General features: G+C 40.1%; 1 protein-coding gene across 7 annotated transcripts; it reads right to left on the bottom strand.

The window, feature by feature from the left end:
* Nucleotides 1–496: 496 nt before the first annotated feature.
* Nucleotides 497–27,248, bottom strand: tom1l2 (target of myb1 like 2 membrane trafficking protein). 7 transcript variants are annotated; one of them, XM_035404524.1, is made up of 16 exons: nucleotides 27,118–27,248; nucleotides 21,200–21,284; nucleotides 18,813–18,891; nucleotides 18,391–18,540; nucleotides 15,773–15,907; nucleotides 15,414–15,590; nucleotides 14,687–14,803; nucleotides 14,197–14,330; nucleotides 13,823–13,876; nucleotides 11,743–11,969; nucleotides 11,293–11,410; nucleotides 11,021–11,096; nucleotides 9,651–9,716; nucleotides 5,814–5,873; nucleotides 4,595–4,631; nucleotides 497–4,169 (listed from the first exon to the last, which is right to left on the bottom strand). In XM_035404524.1, exons 1-16 carry the CDS (start codon nucleotides 27,167–27,169, stop codon nucleotides 4,015–4,017), a joined length of 1,722 nt encoding a protein of 573 aa, XP_035260415.1. In that variant the 5' UTR covers nucleotides 27,170–27,248; the 3' UTR covers nucleotides 497–4,014. The 7 variants fall into 7 exon arrangements, with proteins under 7 accessions (XP_035260415.1, XP_035260416.1, XP_035260417.1 ...); XM_035404525.1 differs by having other exon boundaries at nucleotides 11,743–11,965; nucleotides 13,828–13,876; XM_035404526.1 differs by lacking the exon at nucleotides 5,814–5,873.

Below are 27,248 nucleotides of genomic sequence, written 5' to 3'. Positions count from 1 at the left end.
TACAAATGACAAACTTCAGAAACGATAGTGCCAACATGTGTTAATGTATATATTTGCAATAGTTTTTATTCAAAGTTTAACATGGTAATTTTTCTTCCTCAGAATAAAAACATTTTGAAAGTGAATGTGATGGGAGTGCAAAGGCGAAATTACACAAGCTTAGTTGAGCAAAATCCCAGCATGGCTGTGATCTTTCCAAGTTTACACACATTACAGGTTGACCTTTGCTGAAGTGGAGACCAGCCACACTGAGCTCAGTTCCCATGTGATACTGAATGTGTTCTTAGGCCAAAATGAGGTAGGATTGTTTACTGTGACACTGATTGCTTATTGATTTTACACAGAACACTCCTTTATAGGCAAACTTTTAAAGCAAACAGTTGTTTTACAAGTAGGAATTCCAGCAGATTTTCATATTTTTTCTGAAAAACCTGACATATTTTCTATTCTTAAATTCACATTAAAATGGCAATTAAGAATCACAGAAAAAATGAAGTACAGATCACATTGCTAGTGTTTTATTGGGAGTTCAGCACATGCAACAGTCAAACAGCAGCAGTTAGCACAAACCCACACAAACACATCATGTCCAGTTACTGTGTTGATCCCAGTTACTGGTTCATTAGACCTGTCCTTGTGGGAAATGTTATTGTAGTAAAGAGCAAGCCAGGTAACCAAATCAAGCACTCATCATCCTCTGGTCTTTGCTTCACCAGACGCCTTCGCTGTGACCTACACCCAAAGACCAATAGTTTTTTCACACTTTATCAATTACTCAGAATATTGCTGCTTCAGTCAAAGAAGTTATGCATGCGCACACCAGTATGCACACACGTTTGCACACATGAATGTGGACAAGGATGCACACGTATACACACATATGCACACGCACACACACGCACGCACATGCACACACACAAAGTGCAACTGGTGAGTATAATACTGAGTAATGATAATAGAGGTCTGTTAAAATGTCTTTCAGATGCAAAAGGAGGGCTACATGTCTCAAGCTTGAGATGTCAGTTCATTATGTGGTCATTAAGGCTGCCATAAAGCTGAGAAATTACTAGTGATAAAAAAGTGTAAAAGGAACTCCCATCTGGCATTCATTTATTGGTAGAAGCAGAAAAACTAGGATAAAATATTAGGTCCAAGACCAAAGAACCAGGGCAGAGTTGATTTTTATCCTTAAAACAATGCCCTTAATCAAAGCGAAATAGAACCTTCTGGACCCTTATAACATTCCCACCTCTGAAAGCCCAATAGTATACATACATAGCCCATATGTTAATAGGTAATCTCCAAGAAAATAGGGTAAATAACAAAAGCAAATAATAATAATAATAATAATAATAACAATTAATTCAATAAATGGAGAAAAAAATGTTATATGCAAGTTGACGCATTTACCATAAATAAAAATACACTGTCCCGTATAATAATTAAAACATTTTGTTTTAATGTTCTGAATTACATTTTAATATTTAAGGTTGAAATGAATATTACAAATAAATTAATCTGAGATTTGTCAATATTTTCTAACGTTCTAAGGTAATTACAAAGGAAAAAAATGACCTTCTCTGCTGCAAGCTACCAGAATACTTTTCTGGCATTTTAATAGATCACTTTAAATAACAGCTCAAATAAGATATTTTATTACAGAACTCATTTACAATACACCTTACAGAAAATGTTGATTAAGTTAAAGAGATTGATGTAGAAGGTAAAATGTCTCAGGGTAACTGATGTCTTGTAAGTTTCCATTAGTGTTTTCATTATTACAAGTGTGAACCCCATATTATTATTGGGATACACTCAAGGTCATATTAGGAAATATTCCATTGCCGTTACTAATATTGTCACAACTAGAATGAAGCAAGCCAATGAACATTAGAATTACAGGTCTCAATCTTAGACATTGCCAATTAGCCCATTCAGGGTCACCAATAAAATCCTCATTATGTTAATTCTTTAGACCTCAAAAAGTAGTTTAATTATCCTCTACACTGCCCCCAGGTCGGTTAAATCTGAATGAAATCCCACTCAACATAGCAATAAAGTAAAGTTTAACAGCTGGAAACATTCTAATTGGGGAAGGAATGAACAACTTGCGTAAACATTTCAACACATAAAATGTTACAATTCTTTCTGGCCTATGATTTTATATTCACATCTAATGATTGCTTGAGAATGAAAAGGGGTAGAAAAAAAAGGAAATTAATGTTCTCCACTTGCATGAGAAAAAGGGAAATAAAACGACTGACAAATTCAAATACCGATTCATAATGACAGAACTGCATTGAATGCTTTTGGCGGTATTCATTCGATACATATAAATTACCCATTGCATAGACGCCTACTTCACAATGACTGAATCATGTTTAATGAGAAAGTCACACACCTGTGAAGCTACTCAATGTAAATGAGTTCATGCTTGTTCTGACTCTAGCACATCTTCTCCCTTATTTTTTCATATCTTCCCAACTTTGGTCCATTACCTTTTTCAGAAATATTCAACATCATAGAAAGCTCTCCTGAACTGTGCTTAAAGACTTTAGAAAGTCACTAAACCAAAGTCCAATATTAATATGTGCAGAAAAAACAGGGGAATTCCTGCTTGGCCACGTAACCATTGCAAGTACATAATAAACAAAACACTGGGAAAGACTATCACTAAACTTATCTGATAAGGCAGGCTCAACAGAAGCACTCTTAAGCAAACAAAAATGTATTTGTTTTTGTTAAAAATGTTCTAAAATAATTACTTATACTGATTTAACAAATCCAGTATAATTTATTATTACAAACTTATAACACCACCCTGAGGTCCAGGAGAAAACGTAGTATTCATTCTTCACTGTTACAATGAATCTCCCATAAAAAATGTCAGATACACCTTTACAGTGGAAAATTATAACCAAAAAGGCTGCTTTAAATAAATGCAACATTCTAACCAGCTGCTATTACCCCCAATCATTCTGTTAATGTTTTAGATCTAAACTGTTATCAACAACCTGAAAGAAACACAATATAAAAGGATGCGTCTCTGGGTAGAGATCTATTGACCACGCAAATGTTCTTGCCAAAACTGCACATTTGTTAACTACTGATCAAAATAAAGACTCCATGCTTAGTCGTGGCAATGTAGCAATGCAGGTATATACAATAATACACTCGAAAAGAGGATAAAAATCATAGTGATGTCCATATTTTTATATTCCCTTTCCAATGGTGCACAGTTATGCATGTGCAGTGCCTCAGGTCACCTTTACAATCCAGCTGCCAGCCAATCAGGCAAAAGATGCGCAAAGATTTATAGATGCATGTGACAAGAGGTCATAATCAGCTACAATTAATGATGCATACTCTGACCCTTTAGTGTTTTTTCTTCCCTTAAACAAATGTCAGTTACACAGAGTAAGACATGAAAGTAGCAATTCACAGAAACAACAACATAACAAATCCAAACAAAAACAAAAGTTAATAAAGTTAATACACAAAATGTTTGATTATAACAGAAATTTGTTTGGACAGATTCATGTGGACATTATCCTTCAGTATTTAAAAAATCCATTGTAAATATTCCAGTTTGTACTTAATTAATGCATTTTATCATTATGTATTGGCTGGGGTTGATTTCACTAGAGACTATCTGGGCATAAGCTAAAAGGGTTGACAGAGGAGACACAAGTAAGAAAGGAAGATATTCATGAACCCTTTCTCACAATACTTGTTCAACCTCAATTAAGAGCTCAGGGGTATGAATGCAAAACCGTTTAAATGGTAGCCAGTGGTTTTAGCAAATGATTTTTCACTGTAAAGACAAAGGTAAAATGAAGCAAGGGCAGTTAGCCTCTGTGATGTAGTGCACTGAGCCAGGAAATAGGGTTGGTAGACTGGGCAGATAACAATGGCACATGGCTGACCAATGTATGTTGGAGCTGAGCTGGGGTGCAGCGGGCAGTTTTGGGTCTGTGGAGTTGGGGCTGGGGGACAGAGGTTTCTGCTGCAATGCTACAAGGCAAAAAGGGCATCTTCAGATCTCTGTGGTTTCTTGCGACTGCCACTGGGTACGCTCACAGGGGGAGCGGGATCTCCACTAGGGGGCGATGGTAAGGTTGGTACCATCTCTGCAGCTTTGGCTCTTTCTTCTAGAAACTTGTCAAATTCTAAAGTGAAATAACAGACATTTCAATCAAATGAAGTTCACTCAAGTAAAATATAATCCACTAATAAATAATAATATTTTTATGTAAAACACCAGTGGTATACACATTACTAATAATACTATTTAATGACAAAGCATTAAGTACATATAAGTATAAAAGAGAAAAATCCCCAAAAAATTTTTAAAAACAAATGTATAGTGCAGTGCTATTCAACTCCAGGCCCTGCTACAGTGCCTGCAGGTATTTGCTCCAACCATGCACTACACCACCTGATTTCACCAGTTATTTACCTCCTTACTTTGGTCCAGGAAGTAAATGTATAAGTGAAATCAGGTGGTGTAGGGCATAATTGGAGCAAATACCTACAGACACCACAGCCTGCAGAACCTGGAGTTGAGCAGCCCTGCTGTAGTCTGTACTCTTACCTTCACTTGTCACCCCTTCTTCAACTTCATCTCCCTTCTATGCAGCAGGACACACAAAGAAATCACATGAAAACAATTATTAAGATGCAGTACAATGAGTCACAGTTAACTCACCCTTTAATTGTATGCAAATAAGATGTCTTAGACTAACCACAGGAGATAACATTCAAACATGGACAAATAAGAAATCTAATTTTACACCAGAATTGACAACCTAATCAGTATCAGAATCCTATTCTGAAACGTGTGTGTGTGTGTGTATTATTTATACAGTATATATTCATTCCTTTTTAAGTTTCTTAGCACTTCAACAATGGCCCAGAGAAAGTACTACTACAGCTCCTTCAGCCAGTTTCCTTTATTTCACTTTAACCAAAGTTGAGTTTAGGAAAGTGGCCACTGCAACGTATGAATTAGGTTCAGGTGATTCTCATTAGGTTTTAGTTAGATAAAAGACTGACATCTTCTCTGCACATTACCACCATTACTTGTAAGTGTTGATCAACAACTATCTTTATGAAGATATGTTGTACATGTTTCTTTCCTTCTCAGACCAGCTTATCATTGACGAATTGATAATAGCTATTTTATTTCCAGTGATCATTAGTCATTCTGTTCTTCTATCATTATGTGACAAATAGGTGCAAAAATGACTTCTGTGATTATTATGGTAGCTGTTCATGCACTGGTGGATAGTTGAAGCATGTACATATATCTGTGTTTGAAGCACTTCAGATGTGTATAGCTAATTGGCAATACAAATGAACTCTTACAAAAATGCTGTCAGCCCACCACCTCTTGCCCCAGTCCTCCCACCCAAAACCATCAATGGCATCCGCTCAACCAAGTTCACTCAGGCACAACATATGAACAAACCAGCAGTAAAATACACAAAAGACACGACTCAGACTGACAGATGGCTACTCACACTGAAGATAGCGACTTTAACATTGGCAAACAATGACCTCACTGTTTCACTATGCTAGTTGGTATAACTTAGAAAAGGTTGTTAGTAGTACCATAATACAAAAGCTCTCTTTAATATGCTGTACAAATCAGAGTAACCATATGGGGACAAAGAACTGCACAAATCTCTCATTGGTTGAAAAACAAAGTAAAGAAAAGGAAATGCGTTGCATCAGCTCATATGATTAAAAAATGTTAGAAAGAACAGAAAAGAGAAAACAGAGAGAATAAAATCAAGGTAAAGAAGTCTCACCACATCAGTACAGAGCCACTCCTCTATGTCATCCATGACAGAGGACTGCGCAACGGGAATCTATGGAGCAAAGCCACGGACAAACCAAGGGCCGGCCAAGCCATGACACATCCCCCAAGAACACAACAAACAAAAACAATAAGAACAATTCAACACAAAGTCTGGCAAAATAATAAAAAACAAACCATTGTGGAAGATCAAATTAATTTAAAAAATCAAACAAAAATGAAACAAGGCACAAAGCACACGCGCACACACAAATCAACAATGTGTGCGTAGAAAGCAAGGACAACGCTGCGTGACGTGCGATGACTGCAATGACAGTGGAGAGGGGTCGGAAAACACCTGAGTTTGAATGCTCTGGAAATCATTTGCTGCAGGATAAAGAGTGGATAGAGACTTCACTTTCATCATCCATGAGTGAGAAATGAGGTAGGGCACTGACCATGGAGGGTACAGCCCTGTTTTAGCAGTCTTTCACTTGTGCATTTCAGAAGCGACACGTGTTTGTCCTCTGAAGTGGAGGTCTTAAAATTTCTGCCTCTGGTGAATATCTGAGACTCAACTTTTATCTGAGTGTCATAAATATGATGATTTTTATTATTATGCCTGCATTGTCTAGAACGTCTTGTGGTGGTTACTTACTGTGATGAAATATTAATGCCATAGCACTACTGTGCTTTGCTATTTCAAATTAAATTCATGCTTATATCCTATTTTCACATCACTGTATAATTGCTTATTTAATTTATTTGAGTGATAATTACTTATTTTGGTGACAAACATTTTAGCCTGTCATTGCTTTGGTTCCTACTGTGGCTACCTGCAATTAAGGGACTGATTGAAGGGAAAATAGTCTTAATAGGCACTTTTTCATTAAGTGAATTTACTGCATAAAATAATAAAAGGTACCTTAACAAAATGCACCAATTGCTGATTATGTATTAATTTCAAAGGAGCACTTATATGAGATCTGAAATGCAATAACCATACAGGTAAATGCAGTTTTTGCAAAGTGAATGTGAAATGTGTCTATTATCAGCAATGCCTCCTCTGATTCAGGTCTCATTCAAGTTGGGCGCACAATTTTGGAGACCAATACTAATAGACTCCATACCATGTGACAATCATGGGAGGGACACTTTTGAATAATCCTTCTCTTTGATGCAGTCCTACTGTAGGAAACTACTGATTTACATTTCAGATCTTCAGACAGAAATAGAATACACAAATCTATCTTTGAGAGCAAACTAAAGCCAAACATTATGAAGCATATTCAGTGACCAAGTAGGAATTTAGAATTTCAAATATATTGTTGCCTTTTATACAGCTTCATAAAATGTTTTACCAAACAAGACTGTAATATAAAATATGAACAACGTAAAATACCAAACAAGGGCAAGAACCTCACCTGATTAATTTTATATTACCCCTAGGCTGCCCACAATGCCGTATTGGACTTACTTGGAGAAAAAACTCCAAGTTCTCACTATACAACTGGTGGATGATTCATGAAGACGATTCCCTGTCCAGTGAAGGCTCTTCTGGAAAACTGATTGGTGTCACTTACAAATGTTTCCATGCCAGTTGAGTCATGTGCAGAAATGTGTTGAGTTATAGTAGCATGAGCAGGTTCAATGAGACTAACATACTGAGAAGCCCCATGAGTGAAAGAGATGAGAAGCATTCAGGCTCGGGCCTCTGTGTTCAGTGAATTCTTGCTTGCTGAACAAGCTTACTCTACAGGGTTGGAGTCCTGATCGATGTGGTCACTTCTGGCACTACGATCCTTACTTCACTCTAGTGTTTCTTTTGCGCCTCTACATCATGAAACCTATGCACTTGTTGTACGTCGCTCTGGATAAGAGCGTCTGCTAAATGCCTATAATGTAATGTAATGTAATGAATAAGAGCCATTTTAAAAACCCCTCTTTCAAGGCCATCTACCCAGGCAGGGATGGCATCTACAGAATGAATATCCTCCAAAACAATGTAATGAAAGGTGAATAACTGGATCTAGTGCAAACAAGGCCTTTTAACTAAATTTTGCTTGTTACCTACATTCAATCCTAAAAACGAATTGTATGCAGTACTGTTAACATTATATAATAGCTGATTTATCAGATAAAAAACCTGTGACATAATATTGCATCAATCATCCAAATATTCCATTCACAACAACAAAGTAACTGGTCAAATATATATAAAAAGTTATTAGATTGATATAAAATGTGTTAATGTATTAATATTTGATTAAGAATCTTAGTACAGGACTACATTTAGTATGTGGCTACAGTATGTTCATGCCATAAGTGTAGACAGTAACCAGCTGGGGAATAAAACAATGAATGGCAGCAAGACTCCCATCACACGGCAGTTTAACACATCACAGTTTTGCGAACTGAAACTGCGCTGATAAACCTCCAGGACAGGGGATACGGGTTTATATCTATGACACAATGTCAGTAAAATCCAAACACCTGCTGGGGCATGAATGGGGGGGGGGGGGTCATCCCCAAGAGAACTAATTCCCCTATGGTACTGCTATGCAATAAGAGTCTCCAATCCTTACTGTAAAGGATCCTGCATTAATTCCATTCTTCCATAATGAAAATCCAAGCCTGTCCTACAGGAACAAGCGAGCCTTTTCATTTCCGGTAAGTGATGAATACGGCGGTGGAGATGAGGGTGAAATGACTCTGAACAGTAAAAGGGACGGAGCAAGGCAGCCGCTGGGCATGGCTGACGCGACCGTGTCCGTGTCGGTGTGAATAAGTGCATGTGGCTGACCCCGCCCGGGCGCATGCTCGTTTCCGTGGGAACGTGCACGCGCTGACTGATTACACCTGCCAGCCAGTCAGGTTTCAGCCAATGAGACTTTGACCAACAGCAGCAAAAAACTGATACAAATAAATAGCCAACTCAAACTCAGGTGGATTTACAAAAACAACACAAAAATACAAATGGAAGTGTCAGACAAAAATAAATTAAATCATTTTAAATGAAGGTTGAAATTCAATGGTAAAACAGCAGAAAATATAATGGAACAAAAACAGCACAGCGTTCTCCACTATACAATGAGCATAAAACCAAAACTAGAGCGAAGTGGCAGTTAAAACTATGTGGTACAGAAAATCCACAGGGGGGGAAGAAGCAATGAAAATCCCTCACACCAGTGAGTTCCACTGGGGTTCCCAAAGCAGACCCAGCGTAAATAGAAACACACCTACATGAACTCTCATCTTGCCATTTGGTTTTTATTTGTCTGTGGTTTGCATCCAAAAAAGCATGCAACAGCCAAATTTACAGTTGAGATACAGTACTCTGAAAAGGTAAATGGATTTATTTTCTTCCATCTTCATTCAAGAACAAATGCAATTGAAATTATGAAAACATTGCAAATATATAGGTCTAATATTTGGAATATTTTCATACTTCTGCACTATTTTACAGTCAAAACATCCACTTCAGAGATTATCTCTGCCCAACACTGTAAACCTACAGTATTTGCACAGTTCTCAAATGAAGAAAGAGTCACTCTGTTCCAACGACGGCTCGCTATTTTAGGTGCAAACCTGATGCGGACAATTCCGCGATCACATTTTTCTTGCAAAATGTGCTCGGAAGGTCCTGGTCTCGTGTTAGTTCTGTAAAATGTGTGTGTGTGTGGATGTAGGAGTGTGTCAATCAAGGCTCTCCCTTTTACTGTTTGACAGGGCTGGTTTTAGCAGCGCAGGGGCACAGTCAGGGGACACGATGGATCAGAGGGACAGTACAGGGACACCGGGGGGACACCGGGGGGACACCGAGGGGCAGCGGTGCCGGTGACATCCTCACCATTCCTTGGGTAATAAGCCAGCTGTCTATTGGCTCCATGTCTGCGTTATCATCTTTTACCCTCAGCTGAATCAACAACAGAGAACGGCTTATGAATGTGAAGAAATACAGCTGGCCATAATAAACAGTAAGTAAGCCAAACGAGATATGTACATCTCATGCCAAAAAAGTGAACTGGAAACATTTATTTTGATGACGACAGAAATAAAAATTAAAAGTTAAAATACAAAAATAAAACTTAAGAAATATTTTCATAGTCTTTTCAACTCTACCCAGACCGTTAGTTTCAGCCAGAAAAATGTATCCCTATGACTCTGCTTTCCCCAGAGTTTATATTACGAAATGTTAACATATGCAAGAGGGACTAACATGTCATTCTTTCAATTATGTTTCCATGAAGCCCTTTAAAATTGTCTAATGCAACCCACCGAGTCTGAACAGTCTGAAATATTAATTTAAGCCCTAACCAGGCTAGTATCTCACACTTCCCTTGTTATATTTTTTTAACATACTTACCATTGTTATTTTTACTGTTACATACATAAAAGCTGCCTTTCGCTTCAAAATAAATGAGTGATTTTACAGCACTATTGGTTGTTTTCTATTTAAATTAATTCTAGAACCTTCAGTCTCAGATTGCCATGCAAACTTGTATCTTGTCCCTCATGGATTTTTTGTAAACATTGTGTGTTGTGTGACACTATACTATGATACAAGGCAGCTGCAATGCTTAACATTGGTAAACACCCATCTTCTGATGAGCCAAAGTCCAGCCGTGTCTGGGGACTTCCACTACTGCCGATCCAGGACAGGGTTCATTAATGGCAGCTTCCAAGTCATCAGCATTGATATGGATTTGCTGATATACTCCTTAGTAATGTAAGATGTATTTCCGCTCTGCAGAATTTGTAAATATGCAGTAGTCTGTTTTATTATAAACATGTACAGTATTATAATTCATTACAGGCCAAAAAATTGGTCTGGCCAAATTTTTAATGTAACACTTCACATTTGCTACAGAGGTTCTGAGAGCAACAGGTAAAATGGCAGCTATGCAAGTCACCCCACAGAATGACATCTTCTGTGCAGCACTTCTAACAGCTCTCTGCAATGTATGACTTCCTAAAGAAGCCACTGCATGTAAAACTCCAGTGCATTGGTGCTCAGGAACCTTGTGTCTCAATCTAAAGTAAAGAACACACTGCACAGCACTCCATGCAGGAGATCCCGGGTTAAAACAGAAAGTATGAGCTGGAACATGAGCTTTGCCAGCTGTTCCTACAGCACACCATCCACACACTCATTGTCAACTCATAATCCTAAGAGGAATATAAAGACTACAGTTCCCATCATGCTTTGGTTGTACTCACCCCTCCGGCACTCTGTTGTTTGGTGTCAGGACCGGACGCTATGCCACCACGGGCCTGAAACTCTTCTTGCTTCACACTGGCAACAAACAACAGTTATACATTACATATCCATTCAAGTGACCCAGTCACAGTCATTTAGGCAAATATTTAAATAACTAACTTAATGCCCACTGTAAGAGTTTTTTAATAATAATAAGGCCCAAAGAGCCAGCAGGACATGTGGCTACAGAAGCAGCCACATGCTCAGGGGGCGGAGCCATGGCAGGTCTTACCTCTTGTGCTGATCGGGCTGAGAGCCGGTCCTGTTTTGAGCGAACATGTCAAAGGCATCCTGGGGCTTACAGCTGGGCAGGGACTTCAGGGCACCGCTCACGCTGTCCGTACCCACGTCTGGACAGCCAGGTGAGGGAAAGAGCAGTGAGACCGTACGTCTGACAGTCTTCAGTTAAACACCACTCACCAGGGTCCAGAACCCATCTACTGGAGCAGCACCATAAGAAGCAGCTCGCAGTGGAAGACCAGAGGAGGGTAAATTTGATCACTGTTCACACGCTAACCCGCTGCTAACCTTTCAACCATGCGCTCTGTCATGTGGTGTTCAGCAGAGATGCAAGATCTGCTGTGTGGAATCAGCTAGCACTGCTCACACTCTAAGCTCTCAGGAAGTCAAACTGAACCACCCCGGGACACACGTACTGCCCAGGCTTTTTAGAAGGACTCACCGAGCCCGGCGAGCTGCGTGGACAGGGCCGCCGGCGTGGAGGAGGCTGCGGGGGGCGCGGAGGCTGTAGAGGCCGCGGGGGCCACAGGGGCCACAGGGACCACAGCGGCCACAGGGGCCACAGCGGCCGCCGGGGCCGGAGGGGCGCTCACCTTGGGGCTGACCACGGCCGGGGACCCGGGCCCCAGGTCGATCAGGTTGTCCTCGGTGGCCTCGCTGAGGACCTGCGGCCACACCGTAGAACAGAGACAGGCAGACGCAGCCGCATCAGCCTCACAGCTGTGCTAGCCCGCCTCCGCTCCCATGACCCAACACGCACGACTGACACAGGAAACAAGCTCCTGTGGGATCTGCTGAGTCAGGATGGCCATTAGTCACGATGACTATGAAGAGTGGAAAAATAACTGTTCCAGCCCTCGATTTCCCTGCATACTAATATGACCTGTTTATTTGCTTGAACCATTCTTAACATTCAGAGGCATTTCCAGACACTTAAAAACACATCTAAAAGCACCAGACCAAACCTTAACTAAAACTAAACAAATTGAATGTCATTTGGCTCACTGATGAAAAATATACGCCGTCCAAGCATGTCTGCTAAGGCCAAAAATTACAATTAACAGATAAGTGAAGGGCATTCACACAACAAAATGTTTCTCTCATCGAAGTGCTTATAAATGCTCTTGGAACTGGACTTGAGTCAGGGTTGGAGAAGGTATATTGGGGAAAGGAGATGTAAGCGTGAGAGGACTGGTACTCCATTATGTCCTCGTGCTTCCAGTCTTACCCGCTATTTTTCTGGATGATATTTTTTGTGATGCTTCCTCTGAGTGTGCTGGGATGACCTTTGGTCTGACTGATTTCACTACCAAACTGTTTTCCCACAACAGCCCAACAGATGGCGGTAGTGAGTCACTGTTAATTTTGACAACATTTCTGTATCAAAACATTCACATTCAGCATACGTTGAAACCGAATGTGAAACGTCAACAAAATAAACACAGTTGCGTAAGGAATGGTACAGGTTGATGGTACATATGCAACTCAGGATAAACGTAAAATTAAAAAACTTCAGTGACACAAGGATTGTGAATATTGATGGTACAAACACAACTCTATGCTATGATGTGACTGCACCTGAAATTGTGTCTTTCTGCCATAAGCACAAACTCATCTACCAGACAGACTGCTGTCACACACCTGCTAAAATCTTTGAGCTTGCCACGTATGACCAGGGCTTTCGTACTTAATGAGTAATTCCACAGGCTAGTTTACTGTAGTGAACACACTACGCATAAAGTGGCAGATTACTAGAGGTTTTGGGGAGGTGCTTTAGATGCACATTTTTCAGCATACAGTGCAGAAACGAGAATTCCACACTGGCTGAAAAACACTACAAATATTTAATCGAAAATAGGGTGCAGCCCATTCGAACGGCAGAGAACACACATTTTCAGCAGCAGAGGAATGGCACACGTATGGAATCAGCACTGACGAGCTGTTGACAGCTGTGGCGAAGCAGAGGGGGCGGGAAAGGGGAGGGGCCTCGGGCGGGACAGGGGAGTGGCATCTAATTCCCCTCGGTTCAGAACATGCCAGATGGCCCAAATGACGTGGAAAAGAAATGACGTGCCGCCAGTTACACTTCAGCATTCCCTTAGTCCTGTGACTCATCTGGCACCAAAACAAAAATAAAACCACAGGGTAACATTCATACTTGCCTGCCTCAGCTAGCCATAAAAGAAAAAAAAAACAGAAAAACACATAAACAATATTACCATGCATTTCCACTGATGAGCTTTTGCTCCAGGATGACACATACAGGTAACCGTAGCTGCACTCAAAGCCAAACACCAGGCCGCCCAATAACAAATGAAAAATAGCCAGAGGACAGACAGTGCCGCTGAGTGTAACATCAATCGGGCTGACATTACACAGGAACTTATCACAGTGGCAATGAAACATACAAAAGGAATAACGTAAACGAGAACTGCTCATGCATGCACTTAAATCCCACAGTAAGACAGGAAGTGAAGTCAGACTGAGGTGTCGCTTCCTTTTGGGCTGAGCAGTGGTGGGTACTCACCCCGTTGTTGGTGTTCTGGGCAGCTCTGCTTGTGCGGTAGCGCTCATACCTGACAAAAACACAAATATGACTCCTAAATTATTTGGTGCTTTCCTGTCTTTACTGAACTGTGGTATATTCACTTATTAATCAGGCTTTAATGCTTTTAAAAATTGAGACCACAACTTTTCACTGTACAATCACACACACAATGTAAACACATTCATTTACAAACTTATTGGTGAGACTGGACAGTTGCCAGTTTAACAGAACAGACAGAGAATAGCAGCCATGAAACTAGCCCACTGCTGGCCACACTGAGTATAATACTCTTCCTTAGCTGAGGCACAGACATGGCAGTACGGTGGTGTGGGTGGGTGACTACCGCACCTCTCGTATCGCAGGAAGATGTTGTTGAGGTCATCGTTGACGTGGAGCAGCTCCTCCGTCACCTCCTCATTGGCTACGCGGGAGATGAGCTCCACTATGCGCTGCTGCATAGCCCTGCAGGTCCGGTTCAGCTCCTACAGACAGGGGGGTTAGCTCACGGCACGTACAGCACCATCCTGATCAATGCCTTCATCCTTAAATTAAACATGCTAAACTGCCTACTGCGTTGGATGGGGTACACTTATGCAGTGCATTCTTTCAGCCTACTGTCATTTACATGAACAAACTTCAGACAGAACAAGTGCCCCCTCTAGTGGCCAGTTAGACATGAATTCATATTTAGGTCTCGCTCGCATACATTCAGAGACATAATCTCTTAATGGAGATTAAGTACACACCGCACAATCAAACATCGGTGTTATGACACCACAGTTAGGACAATATCTATTCAGGACTGAATGGGACTACAACAGTGAGCACTGAGCCTGACCTGTAGAAGCTCATGGTCTGAGGGGTGCTCTTGTCCAGGCACCATTTCAGTCAGCATCTCTGACATCACCTTGGTGTTCCCACGCACGATTTCCAACTCACTGCGCAGCCGGATAATCTGCACACAACGGTTTAAAGGCTAAGCACCAGTAAGCAGAAACATGCTGTGATCTTTACCTTAATCAAACTTCTCTATCATTATCTACATGATACACAGAACATAAAAATTTAAAAGCTCTGACATTAGCTAACATTTTAACATGAAATTCATTTTGTTCTAGAAGGCCTTTGAGAGAACCTACAACGTGATGAACTTTATATAGACGCAGCACAGCTAATAATCCAGTGCTGCTCATAGAATGAGATAGTACAGTAGCTTAAAAAACCAACCTATTATCTGACTCTCTTTTACACACAGCACTGAGATCCTGTAGGTGAACTGAGGTAGCTGTAGGCATGTGCAGTGCAGTGGAAAAGAAAGGCCGCAGACAGCAAACTAACGATGCAGCGTTTCCGCTAATGATCATGTTCCCTCTCCTGCCCGGCGCTTAGAACAGAATGTTTACAAACCATGAAACGCTGTGAGCCAGGGCGGGTCGTTCATCACAAAACCTGAGCGCTGAAATAAGCTAAGAAACTGGGCTTTTAGAGCACAGCGCAGCTCAGGCCACACCTGCAGCAAATGTAAAAACATCAGTCCCTGGGCCTCAGATATGCGTCAGACTTACCTGATCAGGGCTGGGGTTGATGGCCCCCGCGCCCTGCAGGCTGGGGATCTGCGGCGCTGAGTAGGTGGGGGGGACGGTGGAGGACGCGGGAGGGGCGGGGCCTGAGTAGGGCTGGGAAGGGGGGGTGTACTTGGGAACAGCTGGATCCACCTCACAGGTGTTCTGCACACCGCCCAACTAAAAAAACAAGAGAGAGGAGAGATGCTTGGGCACAGCAACGAGGGAGTGAAGTTCCCCAATACAGTAAAGCCATGATACAAAGCTTGGCCTGTGCTCAACCTGTGCTCAACATTAATGCCTACACAGAGTAATGAGAACCGAGCCTCTCATTCACTGCGGTGTGTGCACAAGTGTCTTACTCGCTGCGGTGTGTGGATGGGAGACAGCACGTCCAGCTCAGCCATGGGGAACTCCACGCCTTTTCTCTTCAGCTCCTCGTAAATGTGCACCACGCCGGTCAGGTCTGGACTGCTCCTGAACGCATCGGCCCAGGCCTGAGAGGAGAAACAGAGCACAGCCCTGCTGACACTCCATTACCACCTGGCCTGAGCTGAAACAGACTGCGCTAAACTACAGCCATCAGGATCAGCACAGGCTCTCACGGTACCACCTTAATAAAACAGAGAAATGCTTTACTTTATGAGAAATACACAACATATTTAACTAAGACTGTCTTTTGTTGGCATAAACCCCCGGAACGAGCCACAGATGGATACATGTTATTTTTAGGAGTCATTTTACTAATAACATGTGGACATATTCAGAAATATGCATTTCATGAGAATGGCTACTGTACGGACTAAGGTGCAGTAACATTGAGGATGTAGGGCTGATGGATTAAAAGAGGCAGTGTGAAGGCTTCGATGCGCTGCTCAGCCGTTTCGGGGTTCTGCATTGCCCTTCAGCAGGTGTAGAGTTGCAGTGAGCAGATGTCGGGCCCCAGGGGAAAACGGAAGTCTCATGCATGATTTAGGGCCTTTGTTGTGGGTGTTCAGCCATACTGTTCCCTGTACAGCACACGTGGAATGGACTGCACGTTCCCAGCATGCATTCCTTGCCACCGCCCACCCCGAAGCAGAAGGGCCGACAGAGAAAGCATTATTTCCATAAACTGCCCACTTTCTCAGAATCTATTTCAACAGTATGGCATCTAGCGCATATTTCTAATGGATTGGTGCTGTGCCGGGCCCTCATCTGCAGGAAGCATCAATGCATACTCGGAAAGGAACGGCCAGAATACTTTCCCCAAGGACTGCTGCAGCCAAAAGCGCAACCTAATGCACAACCTAATGGTTACAAAGAAAAACAACAACAAAAATATTACTATGCAATGCTATTTTAATGCTACTGCTAAATATAACACTGTCAACATAGGCAGCCTAAATATACATTGAGAAGATTAAGGAAAATTGCAGACCTCGCCTATAGATCTCTGGCAAGAGACGGATATAGCTGGCAGCAGAGAAAGAGGCCAGCAGATCTGAGCTGTCGCAGGTTATCCGAGATCTTCCAAGCAACTAGATACAGACATATGCTCAGCTGCAGTCAGCACAGCGCCTACGACATGAGCTACTGTACACTGGAGTCCGCTGACTGCAAGACCACAGGCAACAAACATTCAGCCTCTTCCCCTGTCATTTTCAACCACACGTGACATCTACTGTAATTATTCCAACTACCTTATCCAGTTTTGAGAAGCCAATTATTTAATAAAAAACAACACTTAACTGAACAATTATTGGGACAGCAGATATACCATCCACCAAGCACAGGCAAAAAATATTATTCTTTGCATATAAGGATATGCAGACAATAATGTAGACTCAAAAGTTTTATTCCTTCAATACTTTTTTGGGGGGGTTGCTCCATAGCTACTTGAAGAGCATTTTCTTGCTTTAGAGCACAAACCGGAATGTACTGGTTACCCATCACTGCAAGCCAGCAACTCCTCAGAAACTTCTGTAAGTATCTAAAATATTCTTCATTGCACAAAAACTGTCAGGACGAATCAAAAACATACACCCAAACTGAAACAATAACAAGAACTCAAGTGAACTATCCTTTTAAGTCTGAAGATTTTGGACATGTTTAAAAATAGTTAAAACTGCAGATCTCAGGAAAGTACTCAGCAATTAATTCATTAAGAGCTCTGATGTGCCCTGTTTAGTCCGAAAATAAAATTGTCTATTGTCTTTAGACTTAAGAAATTCAGTCACATACTAATATTCTCACCCGTATGTATACTACACTACAAAAGGATGATCTCTCAACAAAACCACTTTCACTTTATCAGTATATTTAACTGGCCTTTAACTGGCCTGTTGTTTTTGTTTTATAAAAACATGCTGCATTACGATCATGTGAACACCACTTTATCAAATAGTAAAATGACTGTGGCATTCGGTCCGGTAGTGAACCGGATTGGTCTTGGCTTCACCGACTGGTGGAGAGAGCACACGCACCTGGGTTGCATTAATTAATCAGCCCTGATGCTTAAAGGTGTGCTGCTCTCCACGGTTTGGGGCCGAGACCGGGAGCTCACACCAAAAGCGCATTGGTCATTTTTGTTTCATTTTGATTTCAGTTTCTGTTTTTGTTTCTGAGCACACAAGACAGATAAAGTGAACCCCCACTGAAAAGCAGGAAGAGCTGGTCCACTGGAAAGCAGGTCAGCTATGAGCGGGAAACTGAAATAGTTGTCACTCTGTTTTACTTCCTTTTGTCTTTGTTATTTTAATGTGTTGTTTTAGTTTAATGTTTTTGTCCGTGACCCGTGAGCGGGAAGGGTGAAGATGTTTGTTTGTTTTATTTCAGGTTTGTGTGGGTGCTATCCCCCTCTCTCTCCATAAGGAAACCAGTGAAGTTTCCTGGAACTGCCGCATCTCCCTCCCAAGGGTGTCACGCTGGCGTGTGACAATGACTTTCCATTTAAGTGTTTCAAAACCCAACCCAACATATCTTTCACATTTCTCATTACCTGTATCAGGGAGAGGACTTTGTCTTGGACAATAGTGGGAGGGTTGGTCTTAGGAGAGATGATTTTAACCAGTACACCATCAATGAAATCCCGATTAGCGACAAGAATGTGAAAACGATGGCCACAGTTCTTCACGCACGTCTCCAAGACCTGCAAGAACAAAAGGAGGAGTTAAACCCTAAAATCTTAAATTGTGTTGGCTGAATGATGGGTCATTTTGGTTCCTGCCCACAGTGAAAGATACTCTCATTGAAGGTAATTATCTACATGAAGTTTCCATTATCACATTTTCTTGGCTTGTTTAGTGCTGAGCATGCAGACACAAGGGTAGACATGAAACTGGAGATCATGCCGAGGTGAGAGACCTACAGTGTGATAAATGATATGTCAGAACCCTTCCCCAGATTCCTCAGGACACTCACGGTCAGTCCCAGCATCACCTCCTTGAAATTCCTATTCCCATGCAGCCTTTTCTTCACTGCCTTTATGGCATCTTTGGGTCTGTAGACATGGAGGAAAAGGATCAAGATTACAATCAAAAAACCCTACGCACTCCTGCAACAGAGCTCAGACTCCTCATTTAAACAGCTGAAGCAAGCAGAAGCTCAGTTCTCACAGCTGTCTTTGTGATGGAACCATGTCAACAATGCATTTACAATGAACAGTGTTTTCCTTCCCTGAAAGGCTGCTTGTGGAGTTTTTAAGAGGGGAAAAAATCTATTATTTTTATGATGCCATAAAATATCAAATCCAGGGTTAAATGTTAAATCTGTCATTTCAACACACGAAAGATAGAAGTGGGGTCCATCTCCCAATTTCAATCCACAGGTTTGCAGGAAATAGCCATTTGCTATTTTGGGAAATGTAGAGAAAAAAATGCAATGAATTATGAATTAACATATTCAATATAATCCAGTAAGTGGGTGGACAAAAACTACAGAAAATAGAGTGGGTAGTACTTCCTAGAATGCAAAGCAAATTATTTAATTCAGATTTTTGATAACAGTATTTCCCATGCATGCTGTCCGGGATGTGCTGGCTGTCAGATTAGAAGATAGCCCACACCTTGTCAAAAATAAAATGTAACCAAATTTACCATGTCAGCTAAGTTGTGTTTAATATTCCTTGATTGATCTATACTGGTCACGACTGGCAAAAGACTTTTGTGGACCATAAAGATGCGTATTATAAGCCCTGGCAGCTATAAATCACTGGTGGCTACATCTGTGCTCTGTGGACATAACCTTCCAAGAGCGCTAGTGATGCAGTCAGTTATTCCCACAGGTATGCCTGGGATCCTCAGTTTAAATACACGCTCATAAAGAAGTCTGAGGCGTGCGCGGTTTCTCATTCAGATAAGCCTGGACCTATATCAATTCATACCTATCACCAATGTACGGGAAAATCTGCCCTTATGACCGCAAATTGTTTGTTAATGCTGCTGAGAAACAAATGGCTCTGGAAAAGCTGGTTTGATTGGAATGACACAGAAACACAAAGCAATACCAATCATAACTACATTACCAACGCCCATAGTTAGGGTTAGGCTACACCCGCTTGCAATATCGTCAGATTTTCTTAACGTAGCAATGGCATGCGGGTAGTATAAAGTACTTGCTTCGAACTTTCTTAGAACCTGACTTTTAACCCTTCCAGACTGCCAGTAGTTTATGTTTGTCTGCTGCTAGATTACATTCACAAGTAAGTCTACTGAACGTGAAAGCCACCAACCTTTCAATACACTTCTAGCTGTGGAGCCCTGCCAAAACCTGTCATTCAGTTTTTTCCAAAAATCCTACCATGCACTCACTCCTCACACTTTTTTTTTTTCAATAATGTGACACTGCCCTTTAAACATTTTATAGAACAATCTTCAGAAGTAATCAACATAAATTTAGTAAACTGGTGGAATATATCGAACTTAGCTGCACTGTACCCGTTTGGGTATCAAAGAGTGTAGCAAAAGGCCGAGTTACAGGGGAAAATCAAAAATGGAAACAAATTAAGCAACAGAGGAAATTAATAATCAATTTACATTACCATGATTTTATATGTTCTGCATATTTAGTATGCTTTAATAAACCAATACATTATACTCAAAGCAATTTACAAAAGAAAGGCCCAGTTCAATGAAGACCAAATTCACAAAAATGGAAAAAGAATAAACACTTTTTTCAACTGAGTTCCCTTTTTCATTTATACCAAAGCACACATACATTGAGCAGGAAACAAAAAGCAAGAATGATGTGTGTTTTCACAAGAACAGTCAATTAATAAAATATGGAAGATTCTGGATATGGAGGATATAAGGAAAGATCTGTGAGGCTTCATTTCAGCAAATACAACCCAACCTTCTTAGCTTATGCTGTTTGAGAGGCTTTCACAAATAATATTTTCTTTCTTTTCAAAAAAACACACATCCTGTAGAAACATGTGTAAATCAGTATATAAAGTCCAAAACTGAACAACAGGGCAACTTGACACAAAAAGAGGCATGCTAAAAAGACTCGTTCACATACAGGTCGACCACTACAGTCTAACCCACCATATTGTTTTGAGAAAAAGACCAATCAAAGTTCTTCTGTATATTTGCACAGTTAATCATACAAGTGCTAAGAAAAAAATACTAATGAAAATACATAAAAGCACTGGACAAATTAATTTAACATTTACCATTTAAAAAAAATGTTTTTACTAACTCTGAGTGAGTTCCCATGACATGTTCCACAGTGGTGTGTGAGCTCCATGTTATGGATGAGTGAGGTTAGTGAGAGTGTCAGCATGTTATCTTATCTATGCTGTTACTCACCCATCCTCAGTTTCATTGATGATATCGCAAATCTCCATATTCAGGGCCCAGTCTTCGCTCTGGAGGGAACCATCCGTGGCCTTTTCTAAAGATGAAAAAATGCAAAAACAATAGCATCATGCTACACAGCATAGTACTGTAAGTACTATTATTCACCCTATTCATATCGCATAGTGAACTGAGACCTGAAGCACGCCAGGCCTTTCGCATTAGTGCAAGCCAATGAGACGTTAGACTACGAGTTCTACTGATGATGTCACATTCTGTGTATGTGTTTTCCCACATCCCACTGTTGTCTTGTAGAGTTAATATAAGATAAGATGATTGTAATCATCTTATCTTATATTAACTCTACAAGACAACAGCGCCATTTCCTTCTAATCACATTGCCCTTCCCATTGCCCTACAATGCTGGGAAGTCATTTAAATGAATGTTTGTTCATTTGAATAACTACCAAATCCAACCAGCAAGGAATATCTCATCTTGCACCAACTGTAGAGTTCATGTTCTGGAATGTCTCCCACAGAGGATGTGCTGCACAACAAGTACCGTGGGCTAACTTCCACACCAGGGCACAACCATGTGCAGCTGAAGCACAGAGAAAATAAGATGCACAGGTGCAAAGAGTGTGGAGTTTCCAAACTTAAACTTTTTCGGTCAAACCCTCCTTTTTTAAATTATTTTTAAAGCCCCCCCAACTTTGGTTGCAGTGGGATGCTATTTTCCTTTTTTGGTTCTAATGGACTTTTTTTTTTTGCCGCCAACCATCACAATTTTTAAAAATTACATTAAAAATTCTCATAAAAATCGAATTCAATGTGCACCAGAGTGTGTGCACATTGTCAGCTGCCACTTACTGAACACAAATGCTCACTCACTGCATCAGAGGACTATAGCACTTCTGCAACTGACACAGACTGCAGAGTCCTAATTGTCCAGAGAAGAAACAAATTTTCAGACGGCAGTCTGGATTTTACAGTGAAATTAAGTGCCAACCAACTGCAAAGAATTCTTATTCAGCACTCTCTGAAACTAATGGAGGGTGCTGCAGGATTGGAACTGACTTGCATCTGTGATTGCTGGAAAAAAGAATCATTTTTCTGAAATGCAGGATTCTTATTTCGGAGGTAATCCAAATTAAGCTACAGCAGTCGAGAACCTGTGTGGTCATCATGCCTACAAGAGAAATTAGCTGCAGGGGCACATAGCAAAGTAGTGACTGAAAAGAGAGTGCGGCGGAATAAGACACCCTGTGCATTCTGCAGTGATGGGCCAGTTACCCGATATCAAAACAAGACTTCATCACACTGACTTTTCTATGGCTTCAGCGTGCTTTAGCCGATGGCAGACAAGCACGCTAACAGCTGCAATGGCGTACAGGCTAGCATTTCGTTATGAAGCACTGACCACCAGGAACTTCAGATTGATTTATCTGACTCAGCCGTCTTAGATGAAGGGCTGCCTGAAACTGGGAAACAAGTCACTGAAATATTAAATACTGTACTCCCACCAGAAGTAATCATCAGTAGACAAGTGAGTTGTTTCAGTTACAACAAATATGCTCCCAGAACTACCCTATAACCAAATAACAGCTTGTAGAAAGATCCCTCTGTAAATGCTCAGATAAAGCATATCTTAGATTCAGTTTGCTCAAATGAGTATGAAAATATGAAAAGTAATTATGAAATATGAAATGAAATGCTATTTTTTGCTTTATTCAGACAGGCAGCAGGCAGAGAAAATAACAGATACAGAAGGGATCCCAGCTCAGAAAGAGCATGGTAGGGTACTGAATCCCAGCCGTGCAGGTGGATTTGTATTAGCCTATGAGAGGCGGCCACCCTATGGACCATGCCGCAGGTTCTGCCTGCACCATTCATGCTGATATGTTGGACAGGAAAAACATGACGATAATTGTGAATGACATGGTGCAACAAGCAAAACACCAGAAGCTTACACATTTTCAGGCCTCTACCTGTATATGAAATTTGAGGGGCCCCGTTTCATACCGTTTTTGTTTAAAGGTTGGCCAAATTAATGAGAAACCTAAGCATGCGCCAACAAGAGATAGCCTACAGTATGTGGCAAAAAGCTTTAAATAGAAGATGGCACAATCTGAGTATACAATCGGAGCCATGGAGAGCCAAAAATGAACACTGTCCTCGGTCATTCATTTTTTTAAATGAGGGACACTGAAAATTCAACTGTCCCAGATAGGGAGCTAGTACTGTGCAAGACGCTCTGCACTTTAGGTCTATATAAAATGTTTGGTACCTTGCATCTGGAAGAAAGAGAATGCGATTGGGAGGGTGTCTACAGAGGAAGGGGAGAGAGAGGGCAAAAGAAGTTCTGTGTATGACTTGGGCATTGTTCAAACAGCACGTGTGGCTGCAAAATATTTATAAAGCAAGCACAAAGACAAGAACCACCAAATTTGCAGGGTTTCGATTTTGTTTGATTTACAACACAGCAGGTATATTTAGAAAACACTTTTACGTTCTTAACCTGCTATGAAGTTTTAATTCACCAGGAAGATGTACAATTGTTTACATCATATATTTGGATACCAGAGCTGGAGCTAAAATACAGCACTGACACCATTTATGGTAACACTGTGAAGTTTAGTATTCCAATGCATTGACCACAAATGGTAATGACATTATGTGACCATTAGTAAGTTGAAATAACGTATACAAGCCATGAATATGAATACTGAAAAATGCTGGACACAGAAATATTAACTAATGTTAAAGCAGATTGTAAATATTTCCAATACATTAGACAGCTCAATTATGTCGGTATGAACTAGGCTAATATATATAGGAAAGTGTCATGATTATTAGGCTACTTGTTGAACACAAATACTAAGCAGTCCTTAATTTATGTTTTATGCAATTTTTGCCTCATTATTTGATTAGCTACACTACAGGAGTGGCCCCTGAAATAACAATCTGCAATGCACTGTCCAAATGATGGATGGCTTTTATTTTTCTTCCCTCAAAGCTTCCAAAACTTGATAAATCACTGATAATTGCAATAAACTGAAAACCTGTAACAACCCACAGAATTCAAAATGTATGTAGCGTGTTAGGTTCAAATATTTAAGGATCTGGCAGTGGTTATCAAATAGTCAAATAGTCTGGTAACACACTCAATCACATGCTGTGTGTTCATGCAACAGAAAACGTGCCACAATGAGGAATGCAAAACAAAACTGGCACTAAGTTGAAACAGCAATTCTGACTTTATACTAGAAAGCCAAAGAAACAGCTAGTGCACTGTTTTACTGTTAATTTGACAGTCTGCATCCTATTATGTGGATAAAGATGGGTTATATTTTATTTTTCATGTTCGCAATTATGATACTGTAACAGGTAGGCTATGTTCTATTTTATGTATCAAATTGTTTAACTATTTGGTTAATAAATACACAAGTCCCCTGGTCTAGGAGAGGCAAAACCCCAGGCATTTTTTATTCTCTTACTTTTTGTCAGTGGAATTTTCATATTTCTGAATACTGTGCTGTGAAAACCATGAAAGTCAGAGTTCAAAATAAACTATTTTACTCAAAGTTCAGAGCACCACCAAAACTTTAAAAGCACCCACCAAAATATAAGGAGCACCCACTGATATTTAAGAAGCACAACCAATTTGTTTTACTGACCAATGGACAGTAGTGTATGTCTATTGAAAACTAGTTACAAAAGTTGTTAATGTTAGGACATGGAATCCTCATCCAGGTACACTAGGACTGAAGTCATTAGGCTATATACTTTGGTTAATGAGCAATATGCTTTTGAATATCTCCTTGTATCCAAGGCCCATAATAGGGCCTTGAATACACATCATATTAGAAAAATAATTTTAAAATAATTAGAGCTTCACAAATCAGCCAAGGGCTCTGAAAGTGTTTAGATGGAGAGCTCTTCCAGAAACAGTTGGACTAAGGTCATTATGTGTTTTGGTTAAGTAGCAATATGACTTTGAATAGCCATGACAGTCCACGATGAGCAACATAATATAATTATCAGAAAAATCTTAAAATAATTAATATGAACTGCTTGCATTATTAAAAAAACAAACAACAAACTAGCAAACCAGTTCTCACAATTTAATATCTAGGAGGCACAGTTCAGTTTACTTTTACTAAATATACAGGTTTTTGCATATTTGCAACTTAAAATAAATATTGATAGTAAAATGCATGTTGTAGATTAATAGATGACTAAATAGAATATCACGTAGGGAAATTTTTCCAGCAGCATATAACATTCACTTTAACAAACAGACATTTAGGCCAATACCAAGAAACATCCAAGCATTTACACTAGAGAAAAGGGGGATGAATAAATAATTACTGAAAAAAATTAGAAATATTTAGGCTTAATAAATAAATATAGAATGTTACAAACCTACCCAGATATATGATTGCTCCATTAATGTATTGCATGTTTGTGGGTCAGATAAAGTCTAGTCAAATAAATAAAATAACATTATTTATTACACAATGTAAAATAATAAATACTTGTTTGTAAACACAATTGAACAAAATCTGAACAAAATAATGTCAAAACTACAATAATAATAATAATAATAATAATAATAATAACACATTTTATTCATTATGAGCTTTTCATACACTAAAAGCAGACAATTTTCATATACTGGATGCAGAAAAATTGTGCAAACATTTACGATTTCAAACTATTTTTGAGTGTAGTGTAGCACAGCTGAATTGCAGATTATTTCCACAATAAATGATTGGCATTTGACACTTTAATGACATGTGACACATACAGTCTGAATGACCACATTCTCTTCAGACGGTAAGATGAAAACACACAGAGCCAAGTTACATGAAATAATTTAGGAAACACTGGGTAGGCCTGCTTTGGAATACAGCTTATTTGTATGAGCTAAGATATGAATATATTAATTGCCAATATTATTGTAACTTTTTTGTTGTAATTCCATTTTGATATCGATTTATTATTAACGTTAGGTATACATTTTGCTGGTTTTAATTAATGACTTATACATTGCTTAGTATATGCGTGAGTAACTTGGCGTTTTTTTATGTCGAAAACGCATTTTGAGATATAATATAGGCCTAGCTAGTTAAGGTAATTGTTCAGAATAGGTAACTGTTGCAAAATTCACCATTCCGGTTATCATTAACTGGTCTAGAAACATTTGCAAGCAAACAACGTTAATGAAAACGTTAGTAATTTCCAAGGAGTGCACACTAAACCTGCACTAAACACAAGCATGTTGCCCGTTACTGACATTTATCACTTACTATGGAAACGAAGGCAGTGATCATATTTTAGCTGGAGTCAAGAGAAACGCTACTAGCTAGCTAATTAAGTCATGTTGCATCACAGTGTACTTGAAAAACACCACAACTTGCATCAGTGTATGATAAAGCAACAAGGGAGTCGAGCGATGTTACTATAATGATAGCTACATAATAGCTAGCAATTAGCAGACGTATAGTTACATGAGCTAGCTAGCCTGCAAGTGGGCTAACAAGCCTAAGTTACTGACTGGATGGACTGTGGATGGCAACCAGGAGGATAGATGGGTACCTAGCCAGCAAGCAAATTGCGTAGACCTTGACAGTTAATTAACGCAAGAAAAAACCGAGTTGTTGTGTGTTACATAAAACGCACTTCAAGATTTAGGAACACTAGCTAGCAACCGTTAAGTGAACTAGCTAACATTACCTATGATTCCAGTTAGCGACAGAGTTTAGTTAGCTTGAGCTAGCTCAGATAGCTGGCCACCTACGTGGGTTATCCGACAGGATAACTAAGGTCATAGTCAGTTAAAGTAAAAATAAAAAGACTGTTAGGCTGACGGTCACTTAACTGTATTGGCGAAATAAATAATTTGTTCCATTTGTAATACTACTTACCGATACATTGTCCCACAGGAGTGCTGTATGGATTTCCCAATAAAAACTCCATCTTGATGACAACAAACAGTTCGCACAGACTGACAGTGCATGGAACAGAGGAACACCATCATAGCCTGCCTCCCGAAACA

Source organism: Anguilla anguilla, chromosome 2, assembly GCF_013347855.1.
Source record: "Anguilla anguilla isolate fAngAng1 chromosome 2, fAngAng1.pri, whole genome shotgun sequence".
In the NCBI taxonomy this organism is placed as follows: Eukaryota; Metazoa; Chordata; class Actinopteri; order Anguilliformes; family Anguillidae; genus Anguilla; species Anguilla anguilla.
This window is presented reverse-complemented; position numbering and strand designations above follow the sequence as displayed.

Bases quoted from the DNA above. Each gene is read 5' to 3' on its own strand.
- tom1l2 (XM_035404524.1), bottom strand. From the start codon at position 27,169: ATGGAGTTTTTATTGGGAAATCCATACAGCACTCCTGTGGGACAATGT. The intron at 14,804-15,413 runs GTAAGTCTGACG...CGTTGTGTGCAG, and splicing joins TCAACCCCAGCCCTGATCAG to ATTATCCGGCTGCGCAGTGA. The intron at 11,097-11,292 runs GTAAGACCTGCC...GTTTGTTGCCAG, and splicing joins CAGCCCGATCAGCACAAGAG to TGTGAAGCAAGAAGAGTTTC.